This window comes from Eptatretus burgeri, chromosome 4 (genome assembly GCF_056783735.1).
Source record: "Eptatretus burgeri isolate ZD-2024b chromosome 4, Ebu_testis_v1, whole genome shotgun sequence".
Classification (NCBI taxonomy): Eukaryota; Metazoa; Chordata; class Myxini; order Myxiniformes; family Myxinidae; genus Eptatretus; species Eptatretus burgeri.
Window position 1 is genome coordinate 82,396,917 of NC_140964.1, and position 16,266 is coordinate 82,413,182.

The window sequence follows — 16,266 nt, forward strand, 5'->3', positions numbered from 1 at the left end:
GCTGTTCTAGTTTTGTTTTTTTTTTGGGGGGGGGGTTGCAGCAAATACCAAAAAATGACAGTAAAATCTAACTGAACTTAACTTTCTGCTTTGCAGAAATTTTTTTGCATATTAATGGGAAATTAAGTTCAAATTTTGAGAAAATAATTACACAGATCTGATTATGATTGAATAATTTATTTCACATCCTTGTATAAAAATCTGCAGTTGGTCAGTAACCCCACAAAGGTAAAACATGGCTGCCTGTATGAAAATTACTGAAATTGCCATTTGCTGCTTATTGATGTATTTGTTTTGTTTCAACATAAGCATGTGAAATTAATAATTACACTGATCAGACTTTGCAAACCTCAATTTTGAGTATAGTTTCTCTTTCACTTGATGCTGCTTTTTATAATGCGGACTTGAGGAAAATTGTTTGAAAATAAATAAATCTTTCAGCGCCAAGCCAGTTTAAAGAGGTTAACAATAGAAACCCGATTATAAAATGCCAAATCCACAATAACCAAAGTTACAACCTTGTTTTAAAAACCCACCGTGTGGAAGTACCACATTTTTCACTGTGACCTCGACTGTGTGATGCAGTTGCATGCTCACGGTGTTGCAATGATTTCGTCAACAGGAGGCTGAATGCAAAAAAACAATGTTGGATGTGAAGTTTGACTCCGATACCAAAATGGCCAACTCAAAACGAGAGTTTGAAATGCAGAAAGCAGACTTTGACCAAGAGGTTAACACAAAGGTGGGTCACCTGTTTTTTTATTTTTTTGTAATAACAACCATGTGATGATTATATACTTAAGATATCTTCACTGGAAACATTAAGAGAGATCATTGGTTTTCCAAAAGATTGAATGTTGTTATTGACAGATATTTGTTTGTTTTTTTTTTGGAAAAAATCAAGGTTCCTGGAAAAGCAAGGTGATGGGGCAAAAATAGCAATGTACTGAGTGGATTAACAGGTGGATGCAAAAGGCAATGTAATGAACTAACATGAAAGGGAGAGGGAGAGAACACACAGTGATCTGCAAGTAAAAGGGTTGGGTTCGGCTGGCTGCATTAATGAGGGAAGAAAGGATCATGGATAGGGATAGGGGATGACTTGAGGGAAGATTGGCAGTGAACCAACTCTGGAAGGTAGTTACAGAAACCAAAAAGAACAATAGAGTGGAGGTGGTCAGCAAGGTTCGATTTTGAGAGGCCAATTAGAATGAGGCTACTGGAAGAATGCTTGCATCCAGATTGAAACTGTCGGGTGAATGGCAGAAAGAACAGAGGGAGCTAGATTGGAGGAGAGATAATAAAATAGACCACCCAGCTCTCTGGGATGTGAGTAATCAGGTTTTTTTTTGCTTCTGCTTTATCACCAGAGATGTGAATAATGTTGAGACCTTTTAGATTCCACAAAATACAGGAGAGAATGATGTGATGCAAGGGTCCAATGCTATTGGGCTGTGTTGTACTTCAGTGAGCTGATGGTGAGTCTTTGAAGTTCAACAAAACTGAACATTTTCCAATGGCTGACCATGGAAATGGATCAGTGGGTTTGTTTGACTATTCTTCCAGAATGACAGGGTGACACTGAGATTTACCAGGATTGAAAGAGTTCCTTTTGTCAGATCAGCAGAGAGTGCAGCAATGGATTTCTTCAGCTACATGGGCCTCACCTAATCTGTGGAGTATCTGACCCAGAAACCACACTACGTCATGGTTGACAACACAAGGCATCAGCATAGATGGTATGGTCAGTCGTGTTGTCCGGAGTTTCCGACCACACATGAGCTTAGCTGGGCTTGCTCCCAGAGCTTGGATGGGAGTTGAGTGGTAGATCAGGAGAGAAAGGAAATTGTCTTCCTGCTTGAGGATCTCCTTCGCTGTTTTAACTGCTCTCTGCCTCTTCATTCATCTGTGTGGGTAGCATTAAATTCCAATTTGTAGCGAATTTCCCGAATTCTGCCAAATCAAACTGTGGGCCATTATCTGATATGATCATCTCGGGTATTCCATTTTGTGCAAAAATATTCTTCATTTTGCATACCACTGCGAATGATGTCATTTCTGAAAGATATGATACGTCGATGTATCTGGAATAGTAATCTACTGACACAAGGTACGGGTGCCCTTTAAACTCTCAAATGTCCACTCCTATCTTCTGGAATGGTCGATATGGCAACATTGATGTAAGAAATGGCTCGCTTGGGTGTGATGGTACACAAGGTGAACGTGTCCCAGGATTATGTTCCCAAGACGATGTCGACATTTTGCCACCCACTCTTGAATGTCTTTGCTGATGTCTGGCCACCACACATACTGGTTTGCACGCTCACGACACTTTGCAATCCCCAAGTGCCCATCATGAATGCGATCGAGGATTTCACGTTGAAGGGGGTAAGGAATGACAATCCTGTCATCCCTCATCAAGATTCCGTCAACGACGCTCAGTTCCCCTCTGATTGCAAACAGGTTTCGGCCAGCTAACTGAACCTTCTCTTTGTAAACAGGCCACCCTGAGATGGTGTATTCCAGAGCTGTCTTCAGATTGACGTCCTTCTGTGTTTCTTTTCAGATCTCTTTGAGCCTGGTATATGATACTGGCCATGAGCAAACAGGACTTCATGATAATGTGTCTGCGACAATCATGTCCTTGCCTGGGGTGTGAATAGCCTTGGGCTTGAAACGCATGAGTCTCATAAGCATGCATTGGCATCTCAAAGGTTCTCTGACAAGTCCTTGGTGTTGATTACAGGAACTAGTGGCTTATGATCTGTACACAAGGTGAACGTCTCAAGTCCTACCAAGTAAAGTTCAAATCGCTCACAAGCTCATGCTGCTGCCAAACACTCTTTTTCAATTTCCGCATACCGCTGTTCAGCTTCCGTAAGTGTTCTTAAACAGAAAGTAACTGATCGAAGTCTGACTTCATGTTCTTGCAGCAAAACTCCACCAAGGCCATAGCTGCTAGCATCGGCACTTACTGTTGGTTTAGCCAGGTCAAAGTACACAAAGGTTGGTGCTTTGGTAAGCATGTCGGATTTTGGAGAAAGCCTCTGCTTGTTCTAGTCCCCAGGTCCATGCAGTTTCTTTTGTCAGCAGTTGGTTCAGTGGTGTCAAAGCAGTTGACAGGTGAGGCAAATACCTGCCCAGGTAGTTGACCATGCCGAGGTATTTCCTCAGCTCTGTAATGTCTGCTTGTTCAGCCATCTTTGCTATTGCCTCATCTTTGGACGAATCTGGACGTATGCCCTTTCCACTGATTGTGTCCCAGAAGTTGATCTCAGACCTCAGATATTCACACTTTTTGTTATTGAGTTGGAGACTGACTTCCCTTTGTCTCTTTTTAACCCTGACCAAGAGTCGTTCATATTCTTCAGTGGAGGATGTATGACAGAGAATGTCATCGAAGTAACAGATAACTCCATCAACCCCTGCTAGGATATTGGTCATTGTCCTCTGGTGTAGATGATATTCCAAAGGGAACTCGCTTGAAGAAGAATCGTCGAAATGGTGTTATGAACGTGGTTTAAACTTTACGGTTGTCAGGTCGAGGGGAATCTGCCAGAATCCTGATATGGCATCCAGTTGGAGAATACCAGTGCACCACATTGCTGGTGGATTACATCCTCAACTGTAAGAATGATGCATCTCACGTTTGACCGCTTGATTGAGTATCTTCAGGTCGACACAAATTCTGATCTCTCCTGAAGGTTTAAGAACAGGAACCATTGGTGAGACCCACTCTGTTGCCTTGGTGATTTCATCAACCACCCCTCCATCCTTCATCCTCTTGATCTCCTGCTCCACTTTCTTGAATAGTGGAATTAGGCATGTGCCTGGCAGTTGTCACACTGTATGATGTTTCCCCATCTTTTAGCATAATTTTGACTAGTTGGCACTTAACTTCACCAAAGCTGACTGAATTGATGTGTTGGACCAGCCCCAAGGTAGTGGCTGTTGTTCTACAGAGGAGACTATCAGTATCATTATCAATTACGTAAATGGTGGCCGATATGTCTTCTCCCACTGATGTGTCAAATCTTCCTACTATGTCCATTTTTCCTCCTGGACTCGGGAGCATAACTGAGGTGGCAGGACACAGGACACCTCGACGGTTCCGATTAGTTATTGGGCGTATTTAGCCCACGACCAACCCTTTACGTGAAGTAAGATGGAGATTCAATTAAAGAAAAGACGAAGCGAAACGGGAAAAACAGGTCAACATAAGGCACATTTATTCTGCGGCAAACGGAAAGCACACATATACAATTACAACAATTATGCACCAAAAGCAATTGCAACAAAAGAAACACAATGCAGATCTACTACCGACTACGCGAGCACACGGCAACACTTACACAGTTTTACTTTACAGACGGCGCCGACAACACATATACTCAAAATCAAAAGAAAAGGGCCACCCTCAACGACGAGGGGGCAGACGGGCCTGGGGCCGAGACCGCGTGGAGCCTAACCGTCTTGTGATCAGCCGCAAAATGGCGGCGGTGCCCAGACTCCGCGCTCCTTCGCGGGTTTCGTTGGCACTGCTTGGAATGAGGTGGGAACGGGGCCCCCCTTTTCGCACTATCTCAGCGCGGGGGGAAACGGGGGGTTGTTGATGCTCTGGGGAAAGAGGATATCTGGCTTGCTTGGGTCCCGCGACGAGCGACTCCACTGCGCCCTCGACCGCGTTCCCGGCCTCCCCTCTCCGCAACTCCCCGACAGACTCCGAACCCCGACAGACCGACTCTCCTCCAGACCCGTCCTGACTGCTGCTGCCACACTTCGCCGCCGCCGCCACACCTCTTCAACTTGCTCGAGCCCGAAACAGAAACTCTCTCAACTCGAGCCCGAAACAGAAACTCTCTCAACTCGAGCCCGAAACAGAAACTCTTCTACTCGAGCCCGAAACAGAAACTCTTGCTCTCTGCCGCTGCCGCTGCCACACCTCTCCAACTCGCCCGAGCCCGAGCCCGAAACAGAAACTCTCAACTCGACTCAATTCGCCCCGCGCTCGGCGCTTTATAGTGCGACAGGAGAAACCATATGCAGATTTTTGGATCAGGATCGGCTCGGGGGCGGAGCCACGCTCGCCCATTGGACGGAGGAAAAGTGGGCGTGAATCATTCCTGATCCGCAAATCTGCATATATCGATTCAACTCCGACGCGCCTGGAGGCGGGGCCAAATCGCCCCGCGCTAAATGATTGGACGGATCGGAAGTGGGCGTGAATCATTCCTGATCCGACTTCCCCTCGGAAAGGCCGCTCTTTGTACCCGCGGCTCAGCGCGCGCCCTGTACAAGTCCAGGATCGGTGCCCACAAGCGGTGTGGGAATGGCGGCAGAAGGAGAGGTGAAGGTGGTGGAGGGTTTATTGTGGTGGTCCCTGGCCACGGTGACGCTTGGAATGGCGGTGATGCGATGATTGCGAGAGCGAGTTGTGACGGTAAAGGTCGTGGCTGTTGGCGTTGTTGTTGTTGTGAAGCGGCGTTGCGGTTGGTGGTTGTTGTGTGATGGCGGTTGAGACGTGGTTGGCTCAAAATAAAGATATAACAGAAAAACGGCTATCTTAAAGGGTCGCAGCCCGAATGAATGACATTTATTCCCTCTAAACAACGGGTTTGGGGCTAACTACACATATACTTACAGAGATATCTCACCTACGGGACCTGAATGGTGGTTTGCGAATTTCCTCAACCACAACACTACCCCCTCCCCTTTTTACAGACTCGTCCCGAGTCGTCAAATTTTCGTGTGCCATCATGTGTAGTTCTCCCCTAGTACATTTTACCTACGGATCGCTGAGTGCGACATTCATGGTATTCGTGTCCCCAAAATAAATAACCTGAGGGCTGAGTAACTAACTAAACAAACCCACTCACACGGACGACTTAAATAAAATTGCCGGCGCTAAGACAGACATGCCGGGGGCGCACTCATATTTACAGTACATCTTAACCTTAACTTACAAATTTTACACTAAACCATGGCCCAGGATCAATGGACTCTGCAAAAAGAAAGCAGTTAGCAGGGAGCCAGGCTGCTCGCATGCAGTCTCTGGCTCAAACAATGCAGGTGACAGGGAACCTGGCCGGCTGCTCACTCGTAGTCCAAGGCCTTCCCTTTTTAACTGAACGCAGTGAACCACAAAGGTGCATGGGCTGCACAAACGCAGTCTCCGTGCCAGCTCAAGTGGCACACGCAATGAGCACAACGGATGGATGGATGGATGAATGAATGGATGGACGCAAACACGGTGCACGGGCCGCCACTGCAGGCCCGTGTTGTAGCTGCCAATAGGGCAGTTCTTGCAGCTTGCAAACTGTTGCTTTGATCCTGGCGCACATGGAAATGAACAGGGGGGGGGGAGCAAACTTGAACGGGGCTGGTAAACAGGGGGGGGAGCAAACTTGAACGGGGCTGGTGAACAGGGGCACTGGGCATGGCATGGCAAAGGTGAGCAGGCAACACAGCCTGCAGAACAGGGCCACTGCAGGCAAACACAGCCGGCAGATGAACTGGCCGGCACAGGCCTTGAAGCACAGCAGCTGCAGACAATCCAGCCGGCACAGGCCTTGCAGCAACGCAGCCAGCAGATGAAGCTGGCCAGCCTTTGCCGTTCAGTGGAGGGAGTGCGTGGTGCTGGCCACTCGGAAGGCGGGCTCGGACCTACCCTACAGTCTCCCTCCCAACCTATCGCCTTTGCCTGTCACTGTCTATACCCACTCCCTTAATTTGTCAAACCCAATTTAGCCCCAACCTCTTTTTTTTGTTTTTATTTTTACTTCCCCACTATAAATCGTCCCCTAACCCCCTTTACTGTCTCTGTTCGGCAAACCTATCCTGTCACCTAGCCTACTCCCAACCCCTACATTCCCTTCCCGGAGGGGAACAAGGGAGAGCTAGCGTCCTGTGTCGAGGCCCGACTCAAGCCTCAGGATGGCCTCCCCAGACTTCAGCGATCTATAACACAAAGTGGGTCCAGCGGCCCACAACGAGAGCGAGGGGATGGATGGTGCGGAGGGGTACATCTCCTAATCTATCCTAACCATTTAACTGTTAAACTACCCCGGGGCTTTCAACAAGTGCCTCTCGCTTAAACTATTGGTTCTATAAACCCAGATTCCCATCGCCTGTGTTGGTGTCCTCACAATTTCGGGCCTTGCCCCCCAATTTTCTTTCCGTGCCCTCCAATTTTCTTTCCGTGCCCTCACACGGTCTCATGGCTGGGACGCGTGGCTCCCTTTGGCAGGCACGACCCTCTGCCAATTCCCCTATGTTTGCACCCCCGGGCACTACACTGCCTCCGAGCCTACCAGCTCCCTAAACACCGGGGAGTGCCCCCCATGGCACCTCCCCTGAAACGCACACGTGGCAGGCTGGCTTCCCGGGCCCCTTTCCGAGGGTCACCCGTGCCCACAACACTGCCCACGCGACTAATGGCGCCCCGGGCCCCGCACCAAGCGGACGCACCCGTGCCCACTACCCTATCCCGGCCCCCCATGGGCCCTTGGCCTACCACGGCCGACTAGCCTGGTGCCCGGGGTACCCACTCAGCGATACTCACCTTTCGCAGCCACGCTCCCAGCCCGTCAACAGGGCTCCTGCACCCCTCCAAACAGGTTTCGAGCCTACTTCCCCACCAACAACAAAACGACCTCCATTTTGTAAATTTGACTAACCCCCTAACTCACTCTACACTGACCCCGGGGTCCCTTGGGCGGGAGTCACTCCTCCCCCCAATCACTCATCGCACCATGCATTCCACATTCACTCCATACACACAGACCCGCTGGCCTCACTCACTCACCCAGCACATGTACTCACCTCACAACCCACAACTCTTCAACACACACACCGCTGAATTCTGCCACCCTTCTAACTACCTCCCCTAACTACCTCGTGCTCCCACGTCGTCCCTTACACTACAGCACGTTCCTTTTAACACTACGTCGCTAAACTACGTCCCCTCTACACATCCAAAGTCTGTCACTGTCTCCAAATCATCAAAAATCATTTCCCATTTCCCCATCCTAAATCTCAACTAACAATCCCTCTAACTAATCCATTCCACGGGCCCGATGAGGACTTACCCCTGCCCCATGGAGCCGGTCTAGCTAAGCTAACCCTTCCCCCTAGCTAGTTTCAACCTGTGCCCAGGTCAAGGGGGTCTTCCACCCCTTGCCCAGGAATCCTGTTCACCCGAAAGCGAGGCTTGCTGTTTTTTTTTTTTTCCATATGCGCAGCACCAGCGCGGCAACTAACAGCTCGCGCACTTTGCACCTGCCCGTGACGTCATGCAGCTGCACGTGTACCTCGTCCCTCCTTGGACGGTACCATCCGGCAGGGATACCCCTCCTGTCGGATTCCAACCCCACGTGCAGCCATGACGTCACCGTGCGCATAAAAAAAACACAAGCCCCACGTCTCGAGGGGTTCCCCACGCGAACACGTGCTCTGCCCGTTGGAGCGCAACACACACGCCCGCGTGGAGAACCCGTCCGGTCCAAATCCGAAATCCTGCCTAAACTTTGTCCGTCGTGGGATCGGCAACATTCACCGCGCTTGTTTCCGGACCGGGACTTCACTCTCGTAAGCGAGCACGTGGGGGCCTCGTGCGTTGCACAGCACGGACCTCGCGCTCGCTGCTGGGTGAACCCGGCACGGTGCGCAAAACATCTACAGCCGCTACTCGGCTTTTGTCCCTCTGTCGCTGTTGTCATCTCCATTCAACACGCACTCCTACATGTCACGACGCTCACACACCACTCCATTGCACTCACATTCACACCGGGAGACGCGGCTGCATGCTCACACATGCCCACCGTCATCTCCCTCACATACCGCTCACACACACGGTCTCCCTTGCACTCGGCCGTTCACTCACGCATGCTACCTCCCTCGCACACGTGGCTCCACGCACTCGCGGCCTTCCACTCACTCGTGCCATTTCCCTCACACAAACCACACCACTCACACATGCGGGGGCACTCGCCCGCGGTGCCTCATCCACACACGGCGTGCTGGGAAGCACGCACTCCGGCACACTTACCACCACACCACTCACACACGGGGTCGCTTCCACACACAGGGGCGCACTCACACCTTGCACCACACACCGGGACAACCACACTGGGGATTTGTGTCCCCACAAGGGTCTCCGGGGCCTCTATACCCCCCAAGCTCTCCGTGCACCCGTTCGCAGCACTCCTCCCCTCAACCTCGCTCGACACGACCGAACTCACCTGGTCGTGACTCGCCTCAAGGGGGCATACTCCCTCCCCTCGTTCCTGGAGGAGGCTATTCCGCTGCTCGCACCGGGTCTCCACACGCTCCGCGAGCTCAACCTCATCGTCCTCCACTACTTCTGTGTGTGTGTGTGCGTCTCTAACCCTGTCATTATCATGCAGTCTCTCCTCTATCGTTCCCATCTCCCGTGTCTCTGTACATTTATTCGTTTCTGTTGTCCCCTCGTGTCTATTACTCTCTGCTTCTTTCTGGCGTCTTTCCCTTATCTTTATGTAGGTCAACCTTGCTTTCTCCTTAAGTCGCTCCCGTCCTTCCCTCTGTTTCACTCCTTGCTCTTTCACGATCTCCGCGTACCTCCTCCTTGCTTTCCGTCTTAATTGTTCTTTTCTCTCCCTCCCAATTACTTTCACCTCGTCTCTTGTCTCCCGTATCTCTATACATTTTCTCTCCTTGTTCCTTATTTCTGTCTCTTCCTGGTTCCTTTTTCCTTCCCATCTGAGTCGTTCTTTCTCTCTGAGCCCCATTAGCTGTTCGTTCTCCCTCCGGAGCTCCTCAATCTCCATTGACTCCAATCTCGCTCTCCGTTTTAGTTGTTCAATTTCACACTCATATAGTTGTTGTTTTCTCTCCCACTGTTCCTCCTGCTCTTTGTTTTCCAATCTCATTGTTTCTTTCAATTGGCTCATTTCCTTCCTGTGTTTCATTCGCTGTTCTCTCACTACTCTTCCTCGTTTCCTCTCCTGTCCTTCCTTCTCCAGTTTCATGGTTTGCTTCATTTGGTTAATCTCCTTTTTGTGTTTCATTTGCTGCTGTCTCATTACTCTTCCTCGTTTCCTCTCCTGTCCTTCCTTCTCCATTTTCATGGTTTGCTTCATTTGGTTAATCTCCTTTTTGTGTTTCATTCGCTGTTCTCTCACTATTCTTCCTCGTTTCCTCTCCTGTCCTTCCTTCTCCAGTTTCATGGTTTGCTTCATTTGGTTAATCTCCTTTTTGTGTTTCATTTGCTGCTGTCTCATTACTCTTCCTCGTTTCCTCTCCTGTCCTCCCTTCTCCATTTTCATGGTTTGCTTCATTTGGTTAATCTCCTTTTTGTGTTTCATTCGCTGTTCTCTCACTACTCTTCCTCGTTTCCTCTCCTGTCCTTCCTTCTCCAGTTTCATGGTTTGCTTCATTTGGTTAATCTCCTTTTTGTGTTTCATTTGCTGCTGTCTCATTACTCTTCCTCGTTTCCTCTCCTGTCCTTCCTTCTCCAGTTTCATGATTTGCTTCATTTGGTTCATCTCCATTTTGTTTCATTCGCTGTTCTTTGTCTATCTCCTCGCACTCCAGCCTCGCCTTTTCTTTCAATTGGTCAACCTCAGATTCATGTTCTTTTTGTTTTCTATTCCATTGTTCCTCTCGTTCTTCCCTCTCCAATCTCCTTGTGTCCTTCAATCTCCTGATTTCTCCTCCCCGCTTCATTCCTTGCTCCTTCAACTTCTCCTCTTATTCCAACCTATTTTTTCCTTTTGTCGTTCAATTTCAAATTCATACTCTTTCAGTTTTTTATTCCACTGTCTCTCTTGTTCCTCGTTCTGCAATCTCATAGTTTCCTTTAATTGACGGATTTCTTTCTCCTGTCTCATTCCTTGTTCTTTGTATTTGCTATTCCACTGTCTTCCTTGTTCCTCATTCTGCAATCTCGTTATTTCTTTCAGTTGGCTGACTTCCTTCTCCTGTCTTATTTGTTCTTCCTTCATTACTCTTTTTTTTTTGCATCTCATTCTGCAATCTCGTGGTTTCCTTCAGTTGGCTGATTTCCTTCTCCTGTCTCATTCCTTGTTCTTTCAGTACTCTTTCTTGTTCCTCATTCTGCAATCTCGTTATTTCTTTCAGTTGGCTGACTTCCTTCTCCTGTCTGATTCGTTCTTCCATCATTACTCTTTCTTGCATCTCATTCTTTAATCTGGCCTTCGCTTCCAGCTGTTCAATCTGCTCAGTGTGGTTTCTTAACGTTTCATTCTCTGTTGTCGTTCTTTCTTCTCTCACCATCCTCAACTCGTTTTGTAATTCCGTCTCTTTGTTTTGGTGTTTCTGTAACTCAGAAGCTTTCTTTTCCAATTCCTTTCTCAATTTGCGTGCTTCTTCACTCATTTCATCTCTTCTTTCCACCGCTTCCCTTCTCAATTCGTCCCTTTTTTTTTTTTACTGTATTCATTTAGTTTTTTTCTGCCATTCCTTTCCCATTCTTATCTCCCCTTCCAGGATTTCTCTTTTAAACTGGCTTGCCCTTACCTCTCACTTCAGTAGTTCCAATTCCCCATCTTGTTTGCGTTTTTCCTTTTCGAGCTTTGTTTTCCTTTCTCCATCCTCCCTCAATTCTCCCTGCAGTTCTTTGAACTGTTCTGACTTTTCCAGCAATTCCTCTGTCCTTTCCTCCAGCTGTCTCTCTCCTCTTTTTATCTTCCATTCTATGCTTTTTCTTTCCTGATTGCCTGTTCTTATTTCTTTCTTCAATTGTTCCAACTCCCCATCGTGTTCACATTTTTTCTCTTCCAACTGTATTTCCCTCACTCTCCCCTCAAGTTCTTTGAACCGCCTTACTTCCTCCAATAATTTTTCCATTAATTGTTTTACTTCCAAGTCGTGCTCCTTTTGTTTCTTTTCGAGCTCGGGTTTCCATTCTTCCTCCCATTGTTTCCTTTCCTGGGAGATACCAATCTGCTGTTCCTCTATTCTTTTGTTCAGTTTGCTCTTCGCATATTCCAACTGACGGGTATAAAACACTACCAAATTCTTTTTCCCACATAATTTGTCGACTGTATTGGCCAAGTCATGTTTTTACCACCGAATTCGTTCCAGTAAATCGTCCAATCGCTGTGTCCCCCCGTACACGTAATTTTTCTGAAGCTCATCTGCGTGCCGTTGTGACTCGTCCACTCCACTTTGCACCTCCTCGATATATTCTTCATTACGCTTCACCTTTTCCAAGACATCCCCCAATTGTGTCTGAAGCCTGCCAATGCTCGCATAGTCATCCTGCCACGCCTGCCATGGCACTTGCCGTGACCACGTGCCTTGAACCGGTGACTGGGAGCTCACGCCTCGTGCTGTGCCATTAATATCAGCCCGCTCCGTGCTGCGCTGAGGTGCGATCGCGCTGCCATTGTGCGACTCCGTTTGCCGGCAAAGTTCATGCTCAAGCCGCTCCCACTGACCACAGTTAGTGGTGGGGTTATAATAATAAAAAGAACCGACCTGGGCCATGGATCCTACATGACGACACATACCTAATACCCCCGGCTCCCGCTCGCCTTGAGACGCCATCTTATTTCTCGTAAAAGGTTAATTTAGCCTGCTCGTAATTTGGAGGGAATCGGGGGTCGCTCCTCTCACCCCTGGACCGATTCCCGTGAATTTAGCTGGAGACAGGAGAGCCCGTTTTCCTGCTCTCCGACACCAGTGCCGCGAGGAGGGGGATGGGTTTGTATCCCACTCCTGACACCAGTGTTGCAGATTCGCGCCCACCGGCGTGCGAACGGCCACGTAACTCGAATCGCGGCACGTCGCCCACCGGACGGACAATTCCGTCATGACCCTCTCGGACTAACGCCGGGAACTAGTCACGGGTGGGCCTTTCGGCCTCACCACGATCGTGCCAATCGGCCCCCCACGTGGGATAGGGTTGTTCGCCAAATTCGACCTACCCAAGTACCTACACGGAGGGTAGACCGGGCGATCGCACCTCGCCGCAGGTCGACTTCGGACACTGGCCACTTTAAGCGAGCCGTTCCGTACTATCGGGATAACCGAGTGGTGTTATCGTCAACCTCGACGGTTCCGATTAGTTATTGGGCGTATTTAGCCCACGACCAACCCTTTACGTGAAGTAAGATGGAGATTCAATTAAAGAAAAGACGAAGCGAAACGGGAAAAACAGGTCAACATAAGGCACATTTATTCCGCGGCAAACGGAAAGCACACATATACAATTACAACAATTATGCACCAAAAGCAAATGTAACAAAAGGAACACAACAATTATGCACCAAAAGCAATTGCAACAAAAGAAACACAATGCAGATCTACTACCGACTACGCGAGCACACGGCAACACTTACACAGTTTTACTTTACAGACGGCGCCGACAACACATATACTCAAAATCAAAAGAAAAGGGCCACCCTCAACGACGAGGGGGCAGACGGGCCTGGGGCCGAGACCGTGTGGAGCCTACCCGTCTTGTGATGAGCCGCAAAATGGCGGCGGTGCCCAGACTCCATGCTCCTTCACGGGTTTCGTTGGCACTGCTTGGAATGGGGTGGGAACGGGGCCCCCCTTTTCGCACTATCTCAGCGCGGGGGGAAACGGGGGGTTGTTGATGCTCTGGGGAAAGAGGATATCTGGCTTGCTTGGGTCCCGCGCCGAGCGACTCCACTGTGTCCTCGACCGCGTTCCCGGCCTCCCCTCTCCGCAGCTCCCCGACAGACTCCGAACCCCGACAGACCGACTCTCCTCCAGACCCGTCCTGACTGCTGCTGCCACACTTCGCCGCCGCCGCCACACCTCTTCAACTTGCTCGAGCCCGAAACAGAAACTCTCTCAACTCGAGCCCGAAACAGAAACTCTCTCAACTCGAGCCCGAAACAGAAACTCTCTCAACTCGAGCCCGAAACAGAAACTCTTCTACTCGAGCCCGAAACAGAAACTCTTGCTCTCTGCCGCTGCCGCTGCCACTGCCGCTGCCACACCTCTCCAACTCGCCCGAGCCCAAAACAGAAACTCTCAACTCGACTCAATTCGCCCCGCGCTCGGCGCTTTATAGTGCGACAGGAGAAACCATATGCAGATTTTTGGATCAGGATCGGCTCGGGGGCGGAGCCACGCTCGCCCATTGGACGGAGGAAAAGTGGGCGTGAATCATTCCTGCTCCGCGAATCTGCATATATCGATTCAACTCCGACGCGCCTGGAGGCGGGGCCAAATCGCCCCGCGCTTAATGATTGGACGGATCGGAAGTGGGCGTGAATCATTCCTGATCAGACTTCCCCTCGGAAAGGCCGCTCTTTGTACGAGTCCAGGATCGGTGCCCACAAGCGGTGCGGGAATGGCGGCAGAAGGAGGAGAGGTGAAGGTGGTGGAGGGTTTATTGTGGTGGTCCCTGGCCACGGTGACGCTTGGAATGGCGGTGATGCGATGATTGCGAGAGCGAGTTGTGACGGTAAAGGTCGTGGCTGTTGGCGTTGTTGTTAAGCGACGTTGCGGTTGGTGGTTGTTGTGTGATGGCGGTTGAGACGTGGTTGGCTCAAAATAAAGATAGAACAGAAAAACGGCTATCTTAAAGGGTCGCAGCCCGAATGAATGACATTTATTCCCTCTAAACAACGGGTTTGGGGCTAACTACACATATACTTACAGAGATATCTCACCTACGGGACCTGAATGGTGGTTTGCGAATTTCCTCAACCACAACAATATTAACGTCAGCTTCCATATCGATCTTGAAGTTTACTCTTCTGCCACGTATCTCAAGATTTACCCTCCACGGTGATTCATCATTGGTTTATACAGGCCCAACGAAAAATGGTGTACGTGTTTGTGGTTCAGATGCATCAACTTCATTTTCACTCTTTGCCCTGCAGAATCGTGCAAAGTGTGACAACTTCCCACATTTCATGCACTTCTTTCCTTCTGCCGGACAAGAGTCTCTTGTGCACATTACCACATCTGCCACAGGGTGAACCTATACCTGTCCATATCACTTCTGTGTGGCTCATGCTTAATGTGTGCTGCATCTACGGACAACCCTCTCTGGTGCTGAATCTGTGATTTGACCTGTTCATACTGCCTTGCCATAGTCACTGCCATGGTCAAATTCAAGTTACTTTGCAATTTAAGTTTTTCTGAAAGATCTTTGGCATTTAATCTGAACACAAGCCTATCTCGAATAGTCTTTACTTTGTTTGCAAAGTCATCGCATTGAGAGAGTTCATATAAACTTCTCATGTATTCTTTAACACTTTCCCCATCCTTTTGGTTTTTTTGATCGAAGGTAGCTCTCATGAATCTCGTTACTTTTTGGTGTGAAATGATCATTTCATTTTCCCAGCACTGTATTAAAATAATCGGCATTTTCATCTCCAGAAAACGTGAATTGGCTGAATATCTGCTCAGCCTCCGTGCCCGTTGCATACAACAAAGTACTAACCTGTACATTCCCTTCTTCCTTGTCAAGCTTTGCTGCTATTCTATAGCAGATGAATCTCTGGCACCATGCCGTCGGCATGGAGAAGGAAAAGTCTTTCGGTGGTTTGAAAGCCATTGTTCAGCAACGTACTTTGTACTTCACGTTAACCTTCTTTTATCAAACTACCTTCGTATCTCAGGTATACTTCTGACACCATGTGTCGTACCTTGATGGCTGTAATGTGTGTACTTATCGGCTGGATTGCTCACACGATCCACAGATTGTCTGACAACACGCCATGTTCCAATGTGGGGTCGACTCGAAGGCCCCTTTTTATTGCGCATATGCGAGGACCTTTCATACCACCAAGGAGTTGTTAATCACAGAACAAACATACATCGACACTGTAGGGTTACATAACTTTTTCCATAAGCTTATTATACTTCTAATCTCAGCACAGTAATGACCAGCTTTTCTCCTTGCATCTACTCGTGTTCCAGCACTGCTCCAATTGTTTCACCCGATCACGTTCTTTTTTAGAGACTATATATCTCTGGTGGTTGTCACTCGCCTCAGTGCCACAGAGTCGAACATGCTATTTAGGCAGACTGACAGGTACTGCAAGCTGCCTTCTCTCTTCAGGATTGGTTTTCTATCGACACCGTCCCCGATATTGATGCCGCCTGAGAATTCTTTCACAAAAGCCTGCTCTTGTGAACATATTTATCCAATCTCGTTTTCAGCTGTCATATCCACCCTCTATCACTTGGTGCTTTGAATCCTGTGGTGGGGTAGTTGCCTTCAAACGATTTTCCTTCTCTTCATCAAAGTAATTTTTTTTTTTAATCTCATGAAAG

At 48.8% G+C, this 16,266-nt stretch overlaps 1 protein-coding gene across 3 annotated transcripts in view; it reads left to right on the forward strand.

Annotated features, from left to right (window-relative positions):
- FLOT2 (flotillin 2) overlaps positions 1–16,266 on the forward strand; it is a 136,188-nt gene that overhangs the window by 59,882 nt on the left and 60,040 nt on the right. For all 3 annotated transcript variants that reach the window (XM_085879016.1, XM_085879015.1, XM_085879017.1), the window contains one exon: positions 623–742. In XM_085879016.1, coding sequence (XP_085735142.1) covers positions 623–742 — 120 coding nt within the window. The remainder of the gene's footprint in view (positions 1–622; positions 743–16,266) is intronic.